Below are 20,531 nucleotides of genomic sequence, written 5' to 3' on the forward strand. Positions count from 1 at the left end.
TGACATCTACAATGCCTGTAGCATGCCCATGATTGTTGATGCTGTTGGCTTCAGCTACAGCAACGACGACTAAGGTGTCAGTACCAGGGTCCTTTCCGGTATCACAGGAATTCCAATACTCAAGGTACCTCTCAGGGTCAGATGAACCAGAGTCCTCATTAACGGATACCGAACGTTTCTTGGTACTGAGACCTTGGTCTCCAAGCGGCCATCTTGTGGCACAGGACTCTCCTGCATCCTCAATGGCTGCCCCATGGGAGGATGTGGAAGAAGACGATGAGGACTCCCAAGTGGTCTCGTCAATCTCAGTGAAGGGTTCTCCTACATACCGCTTCAGGAATCTGCCTTCACACAGGGAGGCCCTTGCAGGCCACCAAAGATGATGGAACCAGCTTTCCATGCTGCCCCCACTTCTTTATGGACCCCTGCCGTGGCCACATTGGGACCCATGGGCTGCCTATTGGCAGCAATTTAACAGACCACTGATACCGTCCTTCAGGGAGACCAAGGGTTTCACATCCTTCCCCTCCCCATCTGCCACGACAGGAAGAGATGTTAGAAGAGCAGGAGGCTAGAGCAGATGAAGAAGTTACCCCTGAGACTCCCATTTCATCATCGTCGCCGGATGAGTCAGTTATGCCTCCACCACTTTCCATGGCCGACGACTCTAGGCAGTTTCAGGATCTCATGAGAATGGTGGCAGACACTCTGCAGATCCCTCTGGAGGAGGTCAAGGATCTGTAACACAAGCTGCTGGATATCTTGCAGTTGGCAACACCCGCCAGAGTGGTGCTACCTATTAATGAGGTTCTCCTGGTCCCCGCTAAGTGACTAATACCTGACACTATTCTAGCAGCATGCAAAAAGACAGATAACAAGTACTGTACGTGCCCCTAAGGATTCTGACTTTTTATTTTCCCATCCACCACCAAACTCCCTCATGATGAATGAGGGGCATGAATGGGGTAGGCAGCACTTTTTGGGATCTAACCCCTATGATGAGGACCAAAAGCAGCTGGATCTCTTTGGACAACAGTCTTACTTGTCTGCAGTTCCAGATCATAAACTACCAGGTGGTGATGGCCAAATACAACTTTACAAATTACAACAAGCTCACGGCTTTTATTGAGCAGCTGTCACATGACTACAGAGAGTAACTGCTGTCCATAGTTGCAGGGGTCAGTCGTTGGCCATAACAGGTCACCAAGTGTCTCTAGATGCTGCAGACACTGCTGCCAGATTAATCTCTACAGCGGCAGTTATGCTCAGGGCATTATGGCACCAAGTTTTGGGGTTTCCGAAAGAGGTTCATAACACAGTAGAGGACCTCCCTTTGATGGTCATAAGCTTTTTCTCAGAGACCACGAACAACTCCGCACACATTGAAGGATTCCAGGGTTACCCTATGTTACTTGGGCATTAACACACCAATGAGCAAGAAAAGTTTTAGTAGGTCACAGACTGCCAAGAGATCATGCCCTACTCAGTTCTCTGGGTACCATAGACTCTCAGAACCCCCAGAAAGAAACACAGTTTTCAGAGGAAGTGAAATGCCCAACGGCCCTCCATGACCATCCTGGCGTCCTTTAACCAGCAGTTTTGATAGATTGGTTGAGGGTTCAAATCCTCCCACTCCTCTTCAGGGCCCCTCTTGTGAGCTTCTGCTGAGGCAAGAGATGGACTCTCTCCTCTGTCTAGGAGCAATGGAATTGGTCCATTCCTCTCATGGGCTGGGATTTCTACTCGAAATATTTCCTGGTGCCAAAGGAGGACGGAGGTCAGAGGCTGATCTTGGATCTAAGATTGTTTGAACAAGTTCATAAAAACTTAATGGCAACTATAATTCCTTTAATGCAGGAAGGATATTGGTTTTCAGCCCTCGACCTACAAGACACCTACTTCCATATAATTATACAGCCATTTCACAGGAAATATCTACAAATCACCATAGGCCAAGATCATTTCCAGCATAGAATGCTCCCCTTCAGCCTGTCCTCAGCCCCAAGGATGTTTTTGAAGGTCCTAGCAGTAGTGGCAGCTTACCTTTGGCAGAAAGTGATCCTGTTCTTCCTGTACCTCAGCGACTGGCTACTCAGCACTGCCTTGAAGGAGCAGCCCTTATCTTCCACCCAGATGGCCCTTGCTCTGTTCCAGGAGTTGGGCCAGCAGCTGAAGATAAAGAAATTCATGCAGGTACTAGTACAAAGGATAAAGTTTATAGGGGCTCATTGACAACCGGAGCATAACTCCCTTTAGACAGATTTGTGACCTTTTCAGGCCTGGTAGAGACAATTCAGCAAAGCCCTTAGACCAGTGTTCTCTACCTTTTTGGGCTCAGGACCCATTTGTAAATGTTTGTGGCCTGTCGTGACCCAGTAAATAGTGGAAGCCCTGGGGTGATTTCAGTAGATCCTGGTCCTTAGAGGAGGGGCAGGGGGTTGGGCCCTGCTTGGCACTCACCCCACAGAGGTAGCTCCTGTGCTGTGGGGCTGGCTGGGCTTGGCTCTCTGCTCCAGGCATTGCACCCTCCAGGGTTGCAGCGACACTCGGGTTTGGCCCCGCTCCACTGACTGGACCAAATTTGTGTGAGTAGAACTGTGACCTGGCTCATGGGGTTGCAGTGCCATTCACGTGGTCATGACGGCTGGGCTAAACCTGAATGGCACTGGGACCCCAGAGGTTGCAGTGCCTGGACTAGGGAGGTGAGCCCAGCCAGCCCCGTGGGACAGATGCCACAGGAGCAGCTATGCGACCCTTTGAAACATTCTGCAACCCGATTTTGGGTCCCAACCCAGGGGTTAAGAAACCCCATCTTAGACCACACAATAAGGAACTGTCTTCAACTCTTGGGCCATGTGATTGGTCACAAAAGTACAAGCTGTCACACGAACCTTCACCTCCATTGCTTTAAGGGTTGGCTCAGAACAATCTACTCTCCAAGGAAGGACTCCTTAGACAGGCAGGTGACAGTCTCTTTGCAAGTAAAGCAACTCTATGTCTGTGTGGACACCCCTTTCTGTAGCAACTCCATCATTGACTCTAATAACTGACTCATCCCTGTTAGGATGAGGAGCCAACTTAGGCGCACTCATGGTTCAGAACAGATGGACCTTGGCTCTACAACAGGTGTTATTAAACAGTAGAAAACACCAACCTGCATTGCTTACCGGCAGAAATCGAAGAGATTCATCTATTGGTTCAGTTGTCGCTAATTCCAGCCTGAATTGGTTCCCTTTTCCCTCATCCTAGATTTCAGATCCAGCAGGTAGACATCTGGGTTAGCCATCAGCTTGGTCAAAGTACACCTGGCTGCCATATCAACCTTTCATTCCCCTGTTAAGGGATTCTCCATATTTGGTCACCTGGTATTGTCTAGATTTATTAAGGACCTATGGAATCTCTTCCCTCAGTTGTGTCTCTGCCTGTTATGAGTTTGCTGGTGTTCAGTCCTCTCAGGGGGAGAGAGCAAAGTCAACCAGATCACAGGCAACATCTACTGTATTTTTTAAGAATGTTCCAGTATCTGAGCTATATAGAGCCACTACTTGGGCTTTGGTATGTTTCTGAAGCATTACTGCCTGTTCCACGCCATCAGATCCGATGTGGTACTTGGGTCTGTAGCACCATCTTCAGTTCTGGACTCTGTTCTGAAGCTCCCTTCTCCTCCTGGGATACTGCTCAGAAGTCACCTGAAGTGAAGCACCCATTGGGACACTACTCAAAGAAGGAACGATTACTCACCCGGTGCAGTAATTGGATTTCTTCGAGAAGTGTCCCACTGGGTGCTTCACTACCCACCCTCCTTCCCCTCTGCTTCAGTTGTTCCCTTGGGGACACCTGGGTAGAGAACGAGTTGAGGTCAGTTTTCCTGCATGCCTGTAAATAGCCTTGATGTTTGCTGAGGCATAGGGCGCAAATGCAGGCCAAACGGACACTGCTAGAAATCTCCAGCCAAGGGCCTGAGAGGCACATGCACACCTGAAGTAGAGCACCCAAAGGGACACAAATGTCGAAGAACTACAGTTACTGGTCAGGGTGAGTAACATTTCCATCTTCTATCACATGGGATAGACATGTTGGGTCAGATGCATAAAAGCTGTCCTGGGGAGGCAGGAGAGTTGTAATGTGCATCTCCCTGCATCGATGAGCATCTCTGTGTCCCAGGGAGGGTTTGACCCAAGCTCAGACTGGTCTAGTTAATGTTACCACCTTCCTCAGAGTTTCCATTTGGTTGGAGAGCAGCTTTAACCAAACCTCTGCAGGTGAGAGATGCAGTGAGAGGGGAGGCATTCTATCAACCACCCCAAGCCATGCCCCTGTCCCTGTCGGTACTGTCCTCCTATTGGGCTGTGCTGACTGCTGTGCTGCTTCCCACCACCTGAGAAGAGGAAACTGTGATGGTTTCCCTCCACCACACCCTTCTCTCAGGATCAGGCCCGTGCATTATGCTTTTCCATTTCATGCCTGATCTGTCTCTTGACTGGTGATGCCTTCATACCATAGGCATCCTGAGCACCGTATTCCCAAACGTCCCTCTGATCATCCTGTGTGACCGATGTCTCTCTTTATGTGAGGCAGGTTGATTCCCTACTCAGAATGCAGAGGCAGAGCAGCCGTTTTTATTCCTTGCAATGCTGATTTATGCAGGTTGTTGATTTTTGTGGGTTCAATGCCGGGGATCTCACTGTCTCGTAAGCAGAGCTGTTTGTTCCTGTCAGGCTCCTACTGTAGTGGGCGGGGGAGGGATAACATTATTTTAATCACTCTGAAATAATTTTCTTGCTGAATATTGTTAGAACTGGATGGGCTAAGCCAACTGAGTTTCCAAGACAACCTGTCCTATCATGAAGATGACCACATATCTGTTGATTCAAGAACTACCTCTGAGAGTAGGAGTACCATGCAAGCCAAAGGCCCTGGAATGGAGGCTAGCAGTGCCCATAGCCTTAGCCAACAAGCCACAGAAGGGAGCTTGCAAATGGAGACGGCATTCAGCAACCAGGGATTTGAAGGAAATGACGCAACTGACAGCTCATCCGCTTGGAGCCCTGAGGTATGGTGAATTATTCTGTATTACACACAGTGTTTCTGTTCCCTCGAGAGGTCTGGGCTTCTTGTCCGAAATGTAAGGGAAGAAATGAAGTGAAAAATCAATTGGCACAACCCAGGATAGTAATCCCTAAGTGCATGCATGCACTCAAGTTGGTGTGTGTGTTCCCTTTTCCTGATACTTTGCCTGCTGGAATTTTGAATAGACTTCACTCGTATTCCTTCAGAGAGGCTGTTTTCTCGTCTGATTTCACACACTAATCATATCACAACCATTTCCCGCTTGACAGAAGTTACTATGAATTAGCTAACAATGTCTTGTCATGCTTTGAGGGAGGTAAGTGGATTTGTTACTGCCCGTGTATGTGGTGTGTGTCTGTAGGGATACAGTGTGTGATTACTGAGTCAGATCCTTGGTTCCCCTTCTGGCTGCTTTCCATTGCTCAGGCAGCATGAAGCACCTGGAAAGTTGCCGTAAAGGGACAGCCGGGGGCTTCCCTAGCTTAGCTAGCTGTTTCTCACACTGCCCTCCATAGACACAGAGCACATTTCTACAGCAGGCTGGTGAGGTTTACAGCCCCCTTTCGTCTCCTGCACCCAGCCTATTCACCAGGCAGGTCTTGGCCAGACCTAAGGATCTGGCCCTTATTTCAAAGCAAATACTCCAGCTCCTAAGAGAGCCCTTATTGGGTTAGCTCACCACGTACCCTACTCCTCTTTCTATATGATTCAATAGGGGTTGTTCCTTTATTATTAAAAAAAAATCAGGGGATTATTATTGATCAGCTGATTAATTTCTGCAAGAGTATTGAATAGCATCCAGTATTTAAAAAAAAAAAAAAAGCACAGAAGGTCACATCTCTGAGTCAAAAAAAAGAACATCCCTTAGCTGCACAAGGTAATCTCTTTGCCCCCAGGAAAAACAGGGCTTGGTAGAAAATATTCCCTTCCTGTGAGCAAGCTGCTTCCACCCAGTTGAAGAGAGTGAAAGCAGCTTCTCAGTGCATGGGCTTTTGACCTCTTCAAAGTAGACATTCACATAGAGGCACAAAAATAGGCAGTCACTTTGAATGCTGCACAGATCAGCTCTGCATCTATGCCCTGATACACCAGAACCTCCTGCAATAACAGTCTGGACCCTTTTTTCTACATTACTGTGAGCCATGAGGTTTAGCTGTGTATCCTGTGCCCATTTCTCTGTCTAGTCCATGCTCATCACCATGGTGCACAAGTGCTGTGGAATCTCAAGGGTCCTCTTTCCATTTATATTTTGAATGTGCCTATCATTCTGCCCCAGGTGCATGTATATTAACAACATGAACAGCGCATAGAGAATTACAGAGTTCAGATACACCTGGATCCTGATTTGTTTGCTGTGAGTAGCTTCTCGTCTGACTTCATTATGTGGCTTAATGGAAGATTTATTTTTTTTTGAGTGAACTAAATGTTCTAACATTCCAGAAATACCCAAACATTGCTGTGCTACGTTCTGGCCTCTGTTTGGAGACAAAATCTGTAATGTTGTGCTTCCGCAGTGGATATTCAAAGGGCATTTCAAGGCTGCTCCCATAATTACCTGCTTTGTGAGATTTATTTATTTTTCTGGCAGGAATGTGTATTTTACATATATACACACTCTGTCCTGTACTGATGATCTGTTAAAAAGACACACTATACTGAGAGGGGTATTTGTCTTAAATCTGTGTAGATTCATACAGTTTAAGGAGTGAAGGGACCATCAGATTATCTAGTCTGACTATCAGGCCCTATAATTTTCCCCATTTCCTCCTGTATTGATCCCAATACATCAGTACACCTTACTGGGAAAGAAAAACATTTATTTCATATGGAAATATTTAACACCACACAGCATTTGGATTTCAGTCCAGTTGCTCGTATTTACAGAATATTTATGGCCCACCCTTAACCCACGAAAGTTAATGGGAATTTTACCAGTGCCTTCATTAGGAGCAGGAGTAAGCTTCTGCAAGCAACCTCTGCCATATAGGAAACTTGAACATGAGCAGGTTCCAGACATCGGAGAGGTCTTTGGACGTGCCAGCTGGCTGTTGACTTTGTGCTCCACCGCCAGCACAAATCATCACTGAAGGTAGTTTAGCCAGCCATGGAAGGGTAACACCACTGGAGAAACATTTTCTGGTGCCAGAGGGTTGATGTAGCTTCTGCCACTTCTCCCACCTCCTTAGGGTCAGTGTGAGGGACACAGCCAAAACTAAGAGAGGTTGGTTGAGACATCCTGATATCCAATTCTTCAATGGCTCCTGTATTAGTATTTGGTGAGGGGACTGGTAGTTGGCATGATTTAGAGCAGCCTGAAGGCTGCTCTAAGTTATGCCAAGAGGTTAGATTGGCACAGCCAGCCAGGGATGGCGGAAGTACAAAGGCCATCTTTGAATACTTTATCCTACAGGGCCGTGCATCATCCACAAAACTGCTGCTTTCCAGCTCAAGTACAAGTGGAGGCAATGACTAGGTGCACGTAAAGTTACACACTAAATGTAGTCCCCCACACTGAATGTTAGCAAGCCACAAAGCCATTGGGATCCCACTTCCTGAATGGCAAATGCACATGGTAAAAATGGGAATGAACATGTTTGGGGAGAAGTAGGCTTAAGTGCAATCTTTCTCATGCTTGCTCCTTAAGCCTTACTCCAGCAACCCGGTGGAAGCAGCTTGACAGCCACGCAGCGTCACTCACATGATCAGGTTCTCCGGAACAACTTGTCCTGCATTGCACTTACGCGTGCAAAATCCTGTCTCTGTGGTGTGCTGGAACAAGCCGTCTGTATGTGCTCATTGGGTGTCATTCTTCTTTGGCTAGCATTAGCAAGAATTCTGCGTGGACAGAGAGGGACAGTTTTTCACTGCATTCCTCTCTCTCTCTCTCTAACTTGTATTTGCATGCACCAGTCAAGTAACTGCAAACTACCGTAACCTATGTGAAAGTGTAAATGTGGGATTTTGCACTTATACGTTTAAGAGCCTAAATATTTGTCAGGTAGATTGAAGGAAGGTAGTTGAAAAGTTGGCTTTGTTTGATAAATAGACCCCATTAGTGCTTCTTAAGGGGATCACTATTACTGCTCCTAATCTATGCTGTAATTAGATCCACATGTTGAAAAGAAATCTTAGTTTAAAAACAAAAGATAAAGGCTTGAGTTGCCCTTCTCCTTAGACTGCCAGCAATGGGCCTTGATTCACCTTCTGGGTATTAACTGGAAATCTTGCCCTAGTCCAGAGAATACACAGGTTTAAATACAAGTAATGGATTGTTATAGCAATGCCTTTATCACATGAAACACATTCTATCACTGAGATAAAAAGCACCTTTAAACAGAAACTCGCGCACCCCCATCAACAGGTGAAGTGAGCAGCAGTGGGGTGTTTCATCTTGTTTAATCAAATAAATGTTTTAAAGAAGCTGAAAGAAAGGGTCATTTGAGAATTGTTTTACACACGTGTTGCTTGTATGTTTTGCGATCTCATCATGAAAATATGAGGGGTCAAAGTGAAGAGAAGATTCGAGGCACTTTGGAGGGAGACGCCCACAGTGGAAGATGAGCCAAAGAGTATTTGATTCAAAGATTGCAAGGCAAGAAGGGACCATTGTGATCATCTAATCTGTTCTCCGGTACAACCCCAAATAATTCCTAGAGCAGATCTTTTTGAAAAATATCTAATCTTGATTTAAAAATGGCCAGTGATGGAGAACCCCCCATGACCCTTGTTCCAATGGTTAATTACCTGCATGCCTTATTTCCAGTCTGAATTTGTCTAGCTTCAACTTTCAGCCATTGGCTCATGTTATACCTTCCTCTGCTAGACGGAAGAGCCCATTGTTAAATATTTGTTCCCCATGTAGATACTTACAGACTGTAACCAAGTCGCCCTGTAATCTTCTCTTTGTTAAGCTAAATAGATTGAGCTCTTTGAGTCTGTCACCACAAGGCATGTTTTCTAATCCTGTAATAATTCTCGTCACTCTTTTCTGAACCCTTTCTAATTTATCAACATCCTTCTTGAATTGTGAGCACCAGAACTGGACACAGTACTCCAGCAGCAGTCGCATCAGTGCCAAACACAGAGGTAAAATAACCTCTCTACTCATTCTTGAGATTCCCCTGTTTATACATCCCAGGACTGCATTCGGCTTTTCAACCACCGTGTCACCCTGGGAGCTCATGTTCAACTGGTTATCCACCATGACCCCCAAATCTTTTTCAGAGGCACAGCTTCCCAGAATATGGTCCCCCAGTCTCTAAATATGGCCTACGTTCTGTGTTCCTAGATGTATACATATTTACATTTAGCCATATCAAAAGGCGAATTGTTTGCATGCACCTGGTTTACCAAGCAATCTAGCTCACTGTCAGTGACCTGCATCTGACGAAGTGGGTATTCACCCACGAAAGCTCATGCTCCAATACGTCTGTTAGTCTATGAGGTGCCACAGGACTCTTTGCTGCTTTTACAGATCCAGACTAACACGGCTGCCCCTCTGATACAGGTCAGTGACCTGTCCTCTGCATTATTTACCACTCCCCCGATCTGATCTGACTACTTTTCTGTATCACCACATCTACTGCTCTTGCTGCAAGCAAATTCAGAACAACAGCCCACCACTTGGTTGTGAATGAGATGCAGTACAGAATCCAACAGTTAACCAGAGTTGGCCCCTCAAGAAAAAAAAGGGGCATTTAGAGGCTTTGTTTTGCTAAATGCCTGCCTGCTCTCCAAATACGAGGGTGAGCAGAATAAAAACACCACAAAGTGTATGTTCACATCACCATATAACATTCCCAAGGTGGGTACTGTATTCACACTTGGGGTATGTCTACACTGCATCTGGGAGGGAGCCCTCCGAGCCTGGGTCGACAGAATAGTAACTATGTAGATGGTGTGACTTGGGCTGGGGCTCGGCTCTCAAGCCTTGAAGTGGGGGGCTTGAGAGCCTGAGCTGCAATGTGTACACAGCTGTTTTTAGCACACTAGCACAAGCCCATCAACCCCAGCTGGAAGGCTCAGAATCAGATGCAGTGTAGATGTAGGCAGTCGAGGGGTATCCGATTTGAAAGATGCACATAAGGAGGAGGTGATGTCTGTGTTCTTATTGCAAATGGTGCTTTGCTCAGGATATTTCTTCACTATTAGAGAGACCCACAGTCCATCTAGGGATTGAGTTGATGAAGCTATAATAATAATAATAATAATAATTAATTCCTAGTTCTTATATAGCACTTTTCATTGGTAGATGCCAATGTGCCTTATATTTGGTCTCTGTCATGTTTGCCAGTTATCCTATTTCAAATGATCTTCGAGGTGTTTGATTTAATAGGGCCTGTATAAGAAAATGCGTTTTTAATATATACTCCTTTATTTATTCTCTCCATGGCAGGAACACGATGGAGGGAATAGTCTTGCAGCTCATCACAGTGCCCATGAACCCATTTCTAAATGTGGTGACCTAGACGTCCTCCTCGATTATAAGGCCTCGAGCCAAAAGCTGCTGGTAACTATCCTGGAAGCTAAGGATATCCCAGACAAAGATCGCAGTGGTGTGAACACCTGGCAAGTTCACACAGTCCTGATGCCCAGCAAGAAACAGAGGGGAAAGTCGAGCATTCAGAAAGGACCCATCCCAGTGTTCAAAGACAAAATGACCTTTAATAAGCTGGAGCCAGAGAAGCTGAGTAGCTACGCACTCAGGTTCCGTCTCTATGCAGTGCACAAAATGATCCGGGAACAGATGATGGGGGAGCAACTGTTTTATCTGAGGAGCCTAAACCAGGAGGGGGAAGTGAAGGTGACGCTGGTTTTGGAGCCAAGGAGCGATATGAGTGTAAGTCTATTAATTCATTGCACCATTGGCGGAGGTGGAGGGGTACAGGTTACTTGGCTAATCCACCAACCTCTTCATTCAGGATTCTTAAACCTGCTGCTGGCCCATTTCCTAGCACCACTATTCAGATCTCAGTTTTCATCCTGGTCTCAAGCAATGAATGTCAGCACTAGTTAGAGAAAGCTCAGTGCTCAGTGTCCATGGTACTTGATGCATTCACTTCTGCTCCCTTTTAGACGTTTCAGTAGGATTGAAAGGGAGCACGGGTGCATGGTTTTTAAAATGATTGTTTGCCAGAAGCTAGGAATGGGTGACAGGAGATGGATCACTTGGTGATTTTCTGTTCATTCCCTCTGGGGCCACCTGGTATTGGCCACTGTCGTAAGACAGGATACTGGACTAGATGGACCTTTGGTCTGACCCAGTATGGCCATTCCTATGTTCTTTCATAATACAGAATTTCCACCTTGTATGTATTCAGGGACCAGATCTTTCTGTGTAATCTATTGTGTTCTGAGGTTAGAGGGCCAAGTTTTCAAAATTAGGCAGACAAGTTCCATCCACAAAAGATGAGTTCATGGTCTCAGACTGGTAACTGCTCATAAATATGGAGTAGAACCCACAAAAAGGTCCATTGCCCACACAACCAACCTTCCATTTTGCATCCATAATTACCCATTTGCATGCATGTTTTCTACCAGTTGGACACTTCTTTGGCTTGAACATCTTAAGCAGCCTCTTGTACATTCCAGAGAACTGCCCAGTTTTCAGAGTCCTATGTATAGACACTGAATATCACCACAAGAGCATTCTAGCTGGGATTTTCCAAGGAGTCTGAGGAAGTTTGGTGCCTTGCTTCTGTAGGATTTGGTCACATTGCTCCTCTAGTCTCCTTGGAAAATCCCAATTTCCAATCCCAGATTAGATCATCTATCATATCAGATATCAGAGGGGTAGCCGTGTTAGTCTGGATCTATAAAAAGCAGCAGAGAGTCCTGTGGCACCTTATAGACTAACAGACGTATTGGAGCATGAGCTTTCATGGGTGAATACCCACTTCATCAGATGCATGTAGTGGAAATTTCCAGAGGCAGGTATAAATATGCAGGCAAGAATCAGGCTAGAGATAACAAGGTTAGCTCAATCAGGGAAGATGAGGCTGTTCACACCTCAACTGCTAGAAGGGTGGGGGGCAAGTGGGGCAATTTGCTCCGGGCCCTGCAGGGGCCCCCACGAGAGTTTTTTGGGGCCCCTGGAGTGGGGTCCTTCACTCGCTCCAGGGGCCCCGGAAAACTCTCGCGGGGCCTGGGCCCCCGGAGCTTCTTCCGCTCCGGGTCTTCGGCAGCAATTCGGCGGCGGGGGGATGGTGTCTTTCCTCTCTGGGACCCACCGCCGAAGTGCCCCGAAGACCCACGGCGGGGGGTCCTTCTGCCCCGGGACCCACTGCCAAAGTGCCGGATCTTCGGCAGCAAGACCCCAGCCCCCTGAATCCTCTGGGCGGCCCTGCACAAAATGAATAATAAACCCTGCATTTGTGGGGGGAAGAACTGAACATGATGGTAACTAGGAAGAAAGCAAGAAAATATACAGCAAGTGACACAAAAGATAGAAGATTGAGCTAGACACATTCCATCAGAAAGTCATTTTCAGGGAAATTTACTCTACTTTTGATGTACTGGAGCATGTGTTTATCTCAAAGACTTTGATTTACACTGGTAATAACACATTAGTCAGGGCTTCTGGCCTCTAGAGAGAGAATATTGAAAGATGTGTTTCTGCAAAGTGATGCTGGAGACTTGTTCCTGCATTTCTATCTTCTGCCCCATTGTTATTCATGCAGATGATTCTTAGTCATTGGCAACTCCTAGGAGAACATCACAACCCTACCCAATGAGACCACAAGGCACACATTAAAGGGGGAGCGGTGTTGAGCATTCCAGAGGGACTCTCTTTGCTCTTTCCCTGCAGAGTGGAGACTCGCAGCTCAGTCTGTCGGCCATCTCGCACAGCGATAGCGCTTCTTCAACACAGTCCCTGTCGCACGGAGGTGTACCAGAGCTGCTGGTGGGACTGTCGTACAATGCGACTACCGGACGGTTGTCAGTAGAGATGATCAAAGGCAGCCATTTCCGCAACCTTGCTATTAACAGGCCGCCCGGTAAGTGAAGTCTCTCGTAATGGCATACCTATTCGATAGAGCCACTGAGCCACAACCTGGTTTTATTTTCTTGATATAGTTTTTGCCACATCAAGCTATCCAATTAAAGCATTTCCCAGTTGAGTCTCTGCACATTTGACTTTTACATTTAATAGTGAAATAAAAAATATTATTCCAAATGCATGTGCTGGTAAATTAGCCTGTGCATTTTGAATAAAGTATCTGTCTCTGGTACTGATGTGGCTGCCATTACCATAGTATCAGAGCTCCTCACAATATTTAATGTATTTATCCCAGTGAGGCAAAGAAGTGGTATTAGCCCCATTTTATAGAGGGGAACTGAGGCACGGAACCACTAAGTGATCTGCCCAAGGTCACACAGGAAGCCTGCGGGAAAGCAGGGCTTTGAACCCAGGTCTTTGGACCAGCCATCCTCTCTAATATAAAAAATAAAATTGGAGCCAAGAGAACATATTTAATGCTTTAATTGTGTCTAGTGCTCGTGAAGCGTGACAGATTCACAGCGATGCTGACCAAACTCTGCGCTTTATTCACTGTGCTTTGCTGCCAATGTGCCTCATTCAGAGCTCCTCTAGGTACCGTCTCTAGGGGCGAGTTCAAACTTCATGGCCCTTCAGTCTTTGGGCTGTCATCTCATCCTAGAACTAGCGTCAGTTGAGGAGGCATTTTTGGTGATGTGGTTACTTGCCCATTGAGAACTGGACATAAGCATCAGACATATACCTGATGGCAACAACGTTTGGTCACTATGAACCTGGGCTCAATTTGAACTGGGGATCTATAAATGGAGACTCTTTGGGCTTGAACCTGCAGAGTGGTGCGCACCTTTGGCTCCGATCCACCAAAGCATTTTAGCACACACTTAAATGTAAGCATGTGGGTCGTTCCATTGAAGTACTTAATTGCTTCGCTAGCTTGTGGCCAGAGTGCTCAGAACCTTGCAGGATCAAGCCCTATATCCCATTACCTAATTACCCATAGCTAGCCAAGAAATAAGATTTTCTTAGAATTTCAATGAAAATCTTCAAATGTGTTGTGGTCACAGGTCTAGCTGCCCCTTTCTGGTCTCTCGGAGTGCCCCCAACTCAGGTCTTGGGCCTCGTGCTCTTTCCTGCCTGCAGTTCTTCAACTCTTAGACCAGGACCTGGGCTGTACTACCTTGTGTATGAAACAATCTTGTCCTGCAGGTCCAGCTGGTTTCAGGCACCTGTGGTTCTTCCCTTCAAGAGGCGCAGTGACCAGTGGTATATAGGAACCAAACAGCCTTCTTAAAATTATTATTTGTTTGGCAGTGGGAACAAAGTGTAGGAGAAAAAGGATTTTAAAACAACAGAGTCTGCACACATGTCTATCTTGCCTTGATTCCAATCCTCCCACAAAGGTGACCTCAGCAAGCCTAGCTTCCTCCTACACACCCAGTGGGCCCCTGTGTCTGTCTGGTTTCCCTGTAGCCCTCTGTCCCGCTGAAGGTATTGCAGAGTTTACTTGGTTGACTGGCACCCAAATTAGCCGCATCCGGGTGTGAGTTGCCGCACTGCAAGGCCATCCCCAAGTTACTGCGTCCTCACTGGTACTGCACTCACCTGTGTGTGTGTGACTTGCACTTCCAGGGCCATATCCCATGGTTCTTTGTGCTGCAATAAGCTGAGCCATTTTGTGGTTCGTTCCCACTGCGGCAGAACGTGTCTGTCCTTCTGGATGCACGGAGGGAATTGTGGGAAGGCACTGGAGGACTGTCATCATTCGCATGGTTTAGCTTGCATCTTCGCTGCAGCTTCCAGCCCAGGTTCTAACCCCGCTCCCAGCCAGGCCAGGTATCCAAAGCTTACAACATCTCCAAACCTGGGATCAGAGGTTTTTCTGTGTGAATGGTAGCGGGGGTTGGCCTAAAACTTGGGTGAGAGCCTAGGTTAACTGCAGTGAAGACATACCTGAGATGATGTTGTTTTGAAACCTGCCCAAGTTCTTTGTTTTCATGTTTGCAGGGCCCTGGTTATTGCTGATTTAAACCAGTTTTGTAGGCCGATTGGAGACTCTGACAGTGTCAGCAAAGCAAATAAGTCTGTCAGTGTCCCTTAGCACTTAAGTATTTGCTAATAAGTGGCTATCTTGAGCCCTTCTCCCACTTCCTGCCTGTGTCCAGACAGCTCACAATTGAATTAAATCAATATATTCATACAATAAACACCATCCCTGTGGCCAGGCCAGCATACAATATTCATCATTTACTGCAGGGAAGTTCCATATTCATCACAATAGCTTCCCCATCCAAAGTCAGATCATTATTTTCTGTTCTATACTGTACTTGCATGCCTGGAAAATTCCTGGTAATGCGATGTTGCTATCAAAAAGAGAGCAAAAGGGGTTGGGAAAAGGGAACACTTGGCTCCAAACCCCAGGCTAGAAACAGCAGTCGTCACCACTGCCGGCACTCCAGTGAAGCAGTATGAGATGCAGGCTGCTGCTCTGACTAGGGTGCTGTTCTTTGGATGAGATACTAAACCAAGCCTCCTTTGCCAGGTAGAAACTACGAATCCCATCTTGTTTTTGAAGAGCAGGGAGATAGCCGTAGAGTCCTGGCCAATATTTCTTCTCTCAGTTAAACGTGTTCTGGGGCCCATTGCTGTGAGAGGTATTTTTGAAATGCATAACAGGAGCTTCAAGCATAACGGGGCTTTGTGAAGGGCTTTGGGACAGCTAATGTTCAAGGCAGTGGAAAACCAAACCACTATGCAATGCGCACTGTGCATGCGAGAAGACATTGAGAGAGAGAGAGAGAGAGCGTGGAGTGCAGGAGTGAGATACGTGCTGCACGTAACCTCCCATGTCGTAGCCCCCGCCAGCTTAGTAGCTGTCGAAAGAAGTGTAATGTTTACTCTCCAGATGGCATTGGGCAGATGCTCAGTGGAGGCAGCATGAGGGAAAGAATCTTTCCCACCCCCCTGCGTGCACACAGACTGCATATTAGCTGCAGAGCCATTCCATGCATACTACTGCAGTTCAGTGCTTCATGTGTAATGAAAGAGGTGCCAGGGCTCAAGCAATTTTTTTACTTTCATAACTGACATGGCAAGCCCAGAGGTGCTGGGGCTACGAACGACCAGGCCCAGAGGTGCTGGGGCTACGAACGACCGGGGCTACGAACGACCAGGCCCAGGGGTGCTGGGGCTACAAACGACCAGGCCCAGGGGTGCCGGGGCTACGAACGACCAGGCCCAGGGGTGCCGGGGCTACGAACGACCAGGCCCAGGGGTGCCGGGGCTACGAACGACCAGGCCCAGGGGTGCCGGGGCTACGAACGACCAGGCCCAGAGGTGCCGGGGCTATGAATGACCAGGCCCAGAGGTGCCGGGGCTACGAACTACAAAGCCCAGGGGTGCCAGGGCTCAGCACTGGCACAAATTAAGCATTGCTGTAGTCCAGTGGCTTTAGTATCCTCTGCTGCCTATTGGTCAATCCACACCCACCCACCGCCCTCACCACAGTGTAGGGGACACAGCAGGAGGAGTTACACAGCAGTGAATCGTCCAGTCCAACCCTACCATGCTCTGTCCTCACTCCAACCCGGCTCTCTGCCACACCGAGGGTCCTCCATAACTGAGCTTCAGGCCTCATGTGGCTTGCATGCCCCCTGCACGGCTCCCCAAATCCACAGTGGATCTGGTGCCTGGGGAGGCCCCCGCACCTGCAGAGGGAGACGCTACATGTGGACCACTGTTATTTAGAGGGCAGCATCTTGGAGCCTGCAAAAGCCGTAAGAGAGAGTTTTTTGGGCAAGGAAAGAGTGTTTTTTTTCCCCTGGATTTATCTTGTGCATCACAAAACCTTCAAAACAAAATGTTGTAGAGAGCTGAACTGAGTCAGTTAAATATTGCAGCCTCCCTTATTTATCCTTCAAAAATGACAGTGATCCATAAGTGTTAATTTTTTTTAAATCTCAACATTATGATGCACGTGAGCAGTTCTTTTGCTGCTTGAATTTCTGACGCAGCATCTCCTGAGAAGGACTCAGAAGTGGCATTTGAAGGTAGTTTTGGTCCAAGATAGAACTTCAGGAATTGTCCACCTGGACTTGCTGGGCTGCAGGCCTGAGTCTGCAGTCGTTACTCATGTTAGTAGTTCCATTAACTCCACTTGGCACCCTGGGAATACAAACAAAAGTAAGGGCTGCAGCATCAGGCCTTAAGTGATCCCTGTATCTATACCTGTTGTTACCTGCAAGGCAAAGAAAGGGCTGGCAGAGCCCTGAGGAGTTTGGTTGGATAGCTAACAGGCTGGTGGTGTCCGGGAGCTGACGTCTCACTGAGCACGTCTCTCTCCCGCTGAAGCAGGGGTTTTACAAGGTGACTCACAGTTCCAGGCACCCTGAGAAAGTGTCACACAAGTGTTTTTTCTTTAGTATGTCCCTTTTTCCATGATGGCCCTCTCCGTATTTTAACGCTGACGATGTATGTATAATATGTATCTTGTTTTATTTAGTCCTCCTAAAACTCGTCAGCTTGTGCTCATGTTTCCAGCCATTATAGAAGAGAAGAACTTATCCTTCTTTCCTTCCATGTTCTAGTCACACTATTTTACTGGGCCCTTGGGATGGTTCTGGGGTTGATATTTTAGTCTCCTAGGGTGTTTTCCTCAAAAACCCGGTATTCTCACTTAAGTGGGGGTATTTTACAGTGAGTGACAGCTGGGACCTGCCGCCTTGATAAATGCCCTTGTCTTATTTATTATTGTTATAATTTGTACTGGGGTAGTGTCTAGGACCGGCACCCCATTGTGCCAGGTACTGTACAGACAGAACAAAAGGACAGCTCCTGCCCCAAAGAGCTTGTAACCCTCTGCCAGACATTTCCTGCTGCTCTGTTTGACTTCTCTCCTTCCAAGCACAATCTTAATTCTTTCCCTCTGTGCATTTCTTGTGGGGTTCATATTAATGTATAATGCCCCTTGTCAAACACTATTGTTCTGACTTCCCCTCTGGTAAGAATAACCCTCACAGCCTTTCAGCAAGTGCAGAATTAATCACACATGATAATTACAGCCGTACATGATCATTATCATACCAGCAGCATATTAACCCCATTAAACAAACACAATAGCATTAATGTTAGAAAAGAGAGGGCGGAGGAGAGAGAGAGAGAATGAACATATCAAAATTGGAAAGGGAAAAGCTCCTCAAATCGAGATTTAACGGCTGATGAACAAAAACCAATCGGTGTTATGAGTAGTGGGGGCAAGAAGTGCAGAGGATACCGCAGATTATCTAGCTAAGAACTTCTATGATCCTCGTCACCATGGTATCAAAGTGCCTCACGATCATTAACAGATTTTATCCTTTTGACACCCTGGTGAGGCAAGGAAGTCCTGTTATCCCTACCTCGGGAACTGAACTACAGGGTAGATTAATTGACTCACCCAAGGTCACACAGAAAGTCCATGGCTGAGCCAAGAACTGAACCTAGGTTTCGAGAGTCTCGGTCGAGTGCCCCGCCACTAAAAGATCCTTCCTATCTTGCACGGTGTTTGCGTGGGGTGAGGTGACCAAAACAAGGAGGACTAGGAGATAGCGCCAAGTGTGACCTCGGTATCACAGTCCTGATTTGCTTTAGGAGGAGCTTGAAATGTTGACTGGTCTTAAATTTTAGCTGTTGCCTGTTGTGTTTACACCTTCATTAATTATTTCCCATGTGAATTAAGAGCTCTCTTTCATAGGAATTTGAACAGGGAGAGGTGTGAATCTAGAAAAGCCTGGGACCAAATTTGGGTTAAATTATGAGAATGCATAAGTCATTAGCACAAAACCTTTTCCCTGGGCATATTTTACCACTCAAACAAGTGACACAGCTCCCTATGCTCACCGCTGTCAATTAGGATTCGGGTACCCCCACACAATCATTTGAAACCAGTCAAAACTTCTCCAGCCCCTTCTAGGGGTTACCTAGTAGATTTTGTAGCCCCCTCTGGATGGCTAGTCATGCCACGACCCCTCAGGAGAATCATATGGTCCAGTAAATGAGCTAAAATGGCAGTTGACTATAATTCATATTAGTTTTAGGTGTCAGGGTTTTTATGGAATCCTTCAAGAAATATCACCAGTTTCAGGTGAGAAGTAAAGTAGGGTTCTTGCCTTGCCTTCTGTCCGTTAAAAAACCATTCTCTAGTGCCGGGGATAATTTGTAGAACATAAGGAGACCATAAGATGGTAGGCATCAAAAGTCCACACAGTTCCAAAGATGACCATCTGTGGATGTACACCAACATTCTGGTCGCTGAACTGGGAACCTCTAGAGCAAAAAGCTAGAACTGCTACAGGTTCAGCCAAGCTCTGTAGGTCGGATGCTATCCAGACTCGTATCATCTGCAGATCAGGCAACATGCACTCACCAGTGAGTTACAGACATAGTTACAACTAGTTGCTTTGCCAGGGGAAAAAAAAAAGAGAGACTGCGTTAATTAATCCTTCAGCAGCCCTTTATTCTCCACCCCTGATTTTGCCCCCAAATAACCCTTAGAATCTGATGGTGGGTGATCAGCATAGCTGAAAATCAAGCGGTAAATTCATTAACTTTTGGCAAGTGCATAGAGATTTTGCGTGGGAAGTGCAGTGGAAGTTCAAATGATTATTATACGCCCAGCAGTCAATGGTGCCCAGTAACTTCGCTTAACTCAATTATTTTAAATATGTAAGAAGTATAAAAAAGCAGAATCTGTACTACAGACTCACATCTTGGAAAATAAAAAGCAAAGCTCTATTTGAGTTAAAGGAATGCATTTGCAGCTGGAGATATATTGATTCCAGCGTCAGCTTCATTGCAATGTCTTTAAAACAAGCCAAAAGATTTTTTCCAAAGGTGTGTACAAGAATATAAACTGGTCCCCAGGGTAAAATCTTATTAAGCCCAAGTTTCAGGTGGAGGTGAATGTTTGCGGCAAATCTGCAACAAACCTGAAGAACAGGATTTATAAGGGATGTGCTGATAGGTCATAAAATAAAGCAGCACTAATGGGTGCTAACCCAATAAGCAAAGAAACGAAAGCTTTAAGTGCTGTTGTCATTGGGCTACAGCTGAGTTACTATTTGTGTTGCTGAGCATAATTCCCTCCACAAGCTGTATAGTAATGTTGATTTGATACACTCATTGCCATCTGTTAATGTAACACAATGGGCATGCTAAACTCTAGATCTAGGAGTGGAGACATTAGGGATTTCCTCTGACACTTCATTCACAGTGTCACTGTCTCACTCTCTGGGGTTGACAGGTGAGCAAAAAAACCTGCTTCTTGTTGCCTGAAGCATTGATAGTGAAGTTTCCCGTCTCTTGAAAGGACGGACACTTAGCGCATCCAGAGAAGTATCTATATTATGCTTTAGTTGCATGAGCTCTTTCCCAGAGCAAATGTTAGTGCTGCTTCTCCTAGGGACTGGGTGGTTCAGTGAGCAAAGCA

At 46.5% G+C, this 20,531-nt stretch overlaps 1 protein-coding gene across 5 annotated transcripts in view; it reads left to right on the forward strand.

Moving 5' to 3' along the window:
- Positions 1–20,531, forward strand: part of SYT16 (synaptotagmin 16) — a 155,148-nt gene that overhangs the window by 122,730 nt on the left and 11,887 nt on the right. For all 5 annotated transcript variants that reach the window (XM_045016693.1, XM_045016690.1, XM_045016691.1 and 2 more), the window contains 3 exons: positions 4,797–5,053; positions 10,466–10,909; positions 12,878–13,067. In XM_045016693.1, the coding sequence (XP_044872628.1) occupies positions 4,797–5,053; positions 10,466–10,909; positions 12,878–13,067 (891 nt within the window). The remainder of the gene's footprint in view (positions 1–4,796; positions 5,054–10,465; positions 10,910–12,877; positions 13,068–20,531) is intronic.

Source organism: Mauremys mutica, chromosome 4, assembly GCF_020497125.1.
Source record: "Mauremys mutica isolate MM-2020 ecotype Southern chromosome 4, ASM2049712v1, whole genome shotgun sequence".
NCBI lineage: Eukaryota > Metazoa > Chordata > Testudines > Geoemydidae > Mauremys > Mauremys mutica.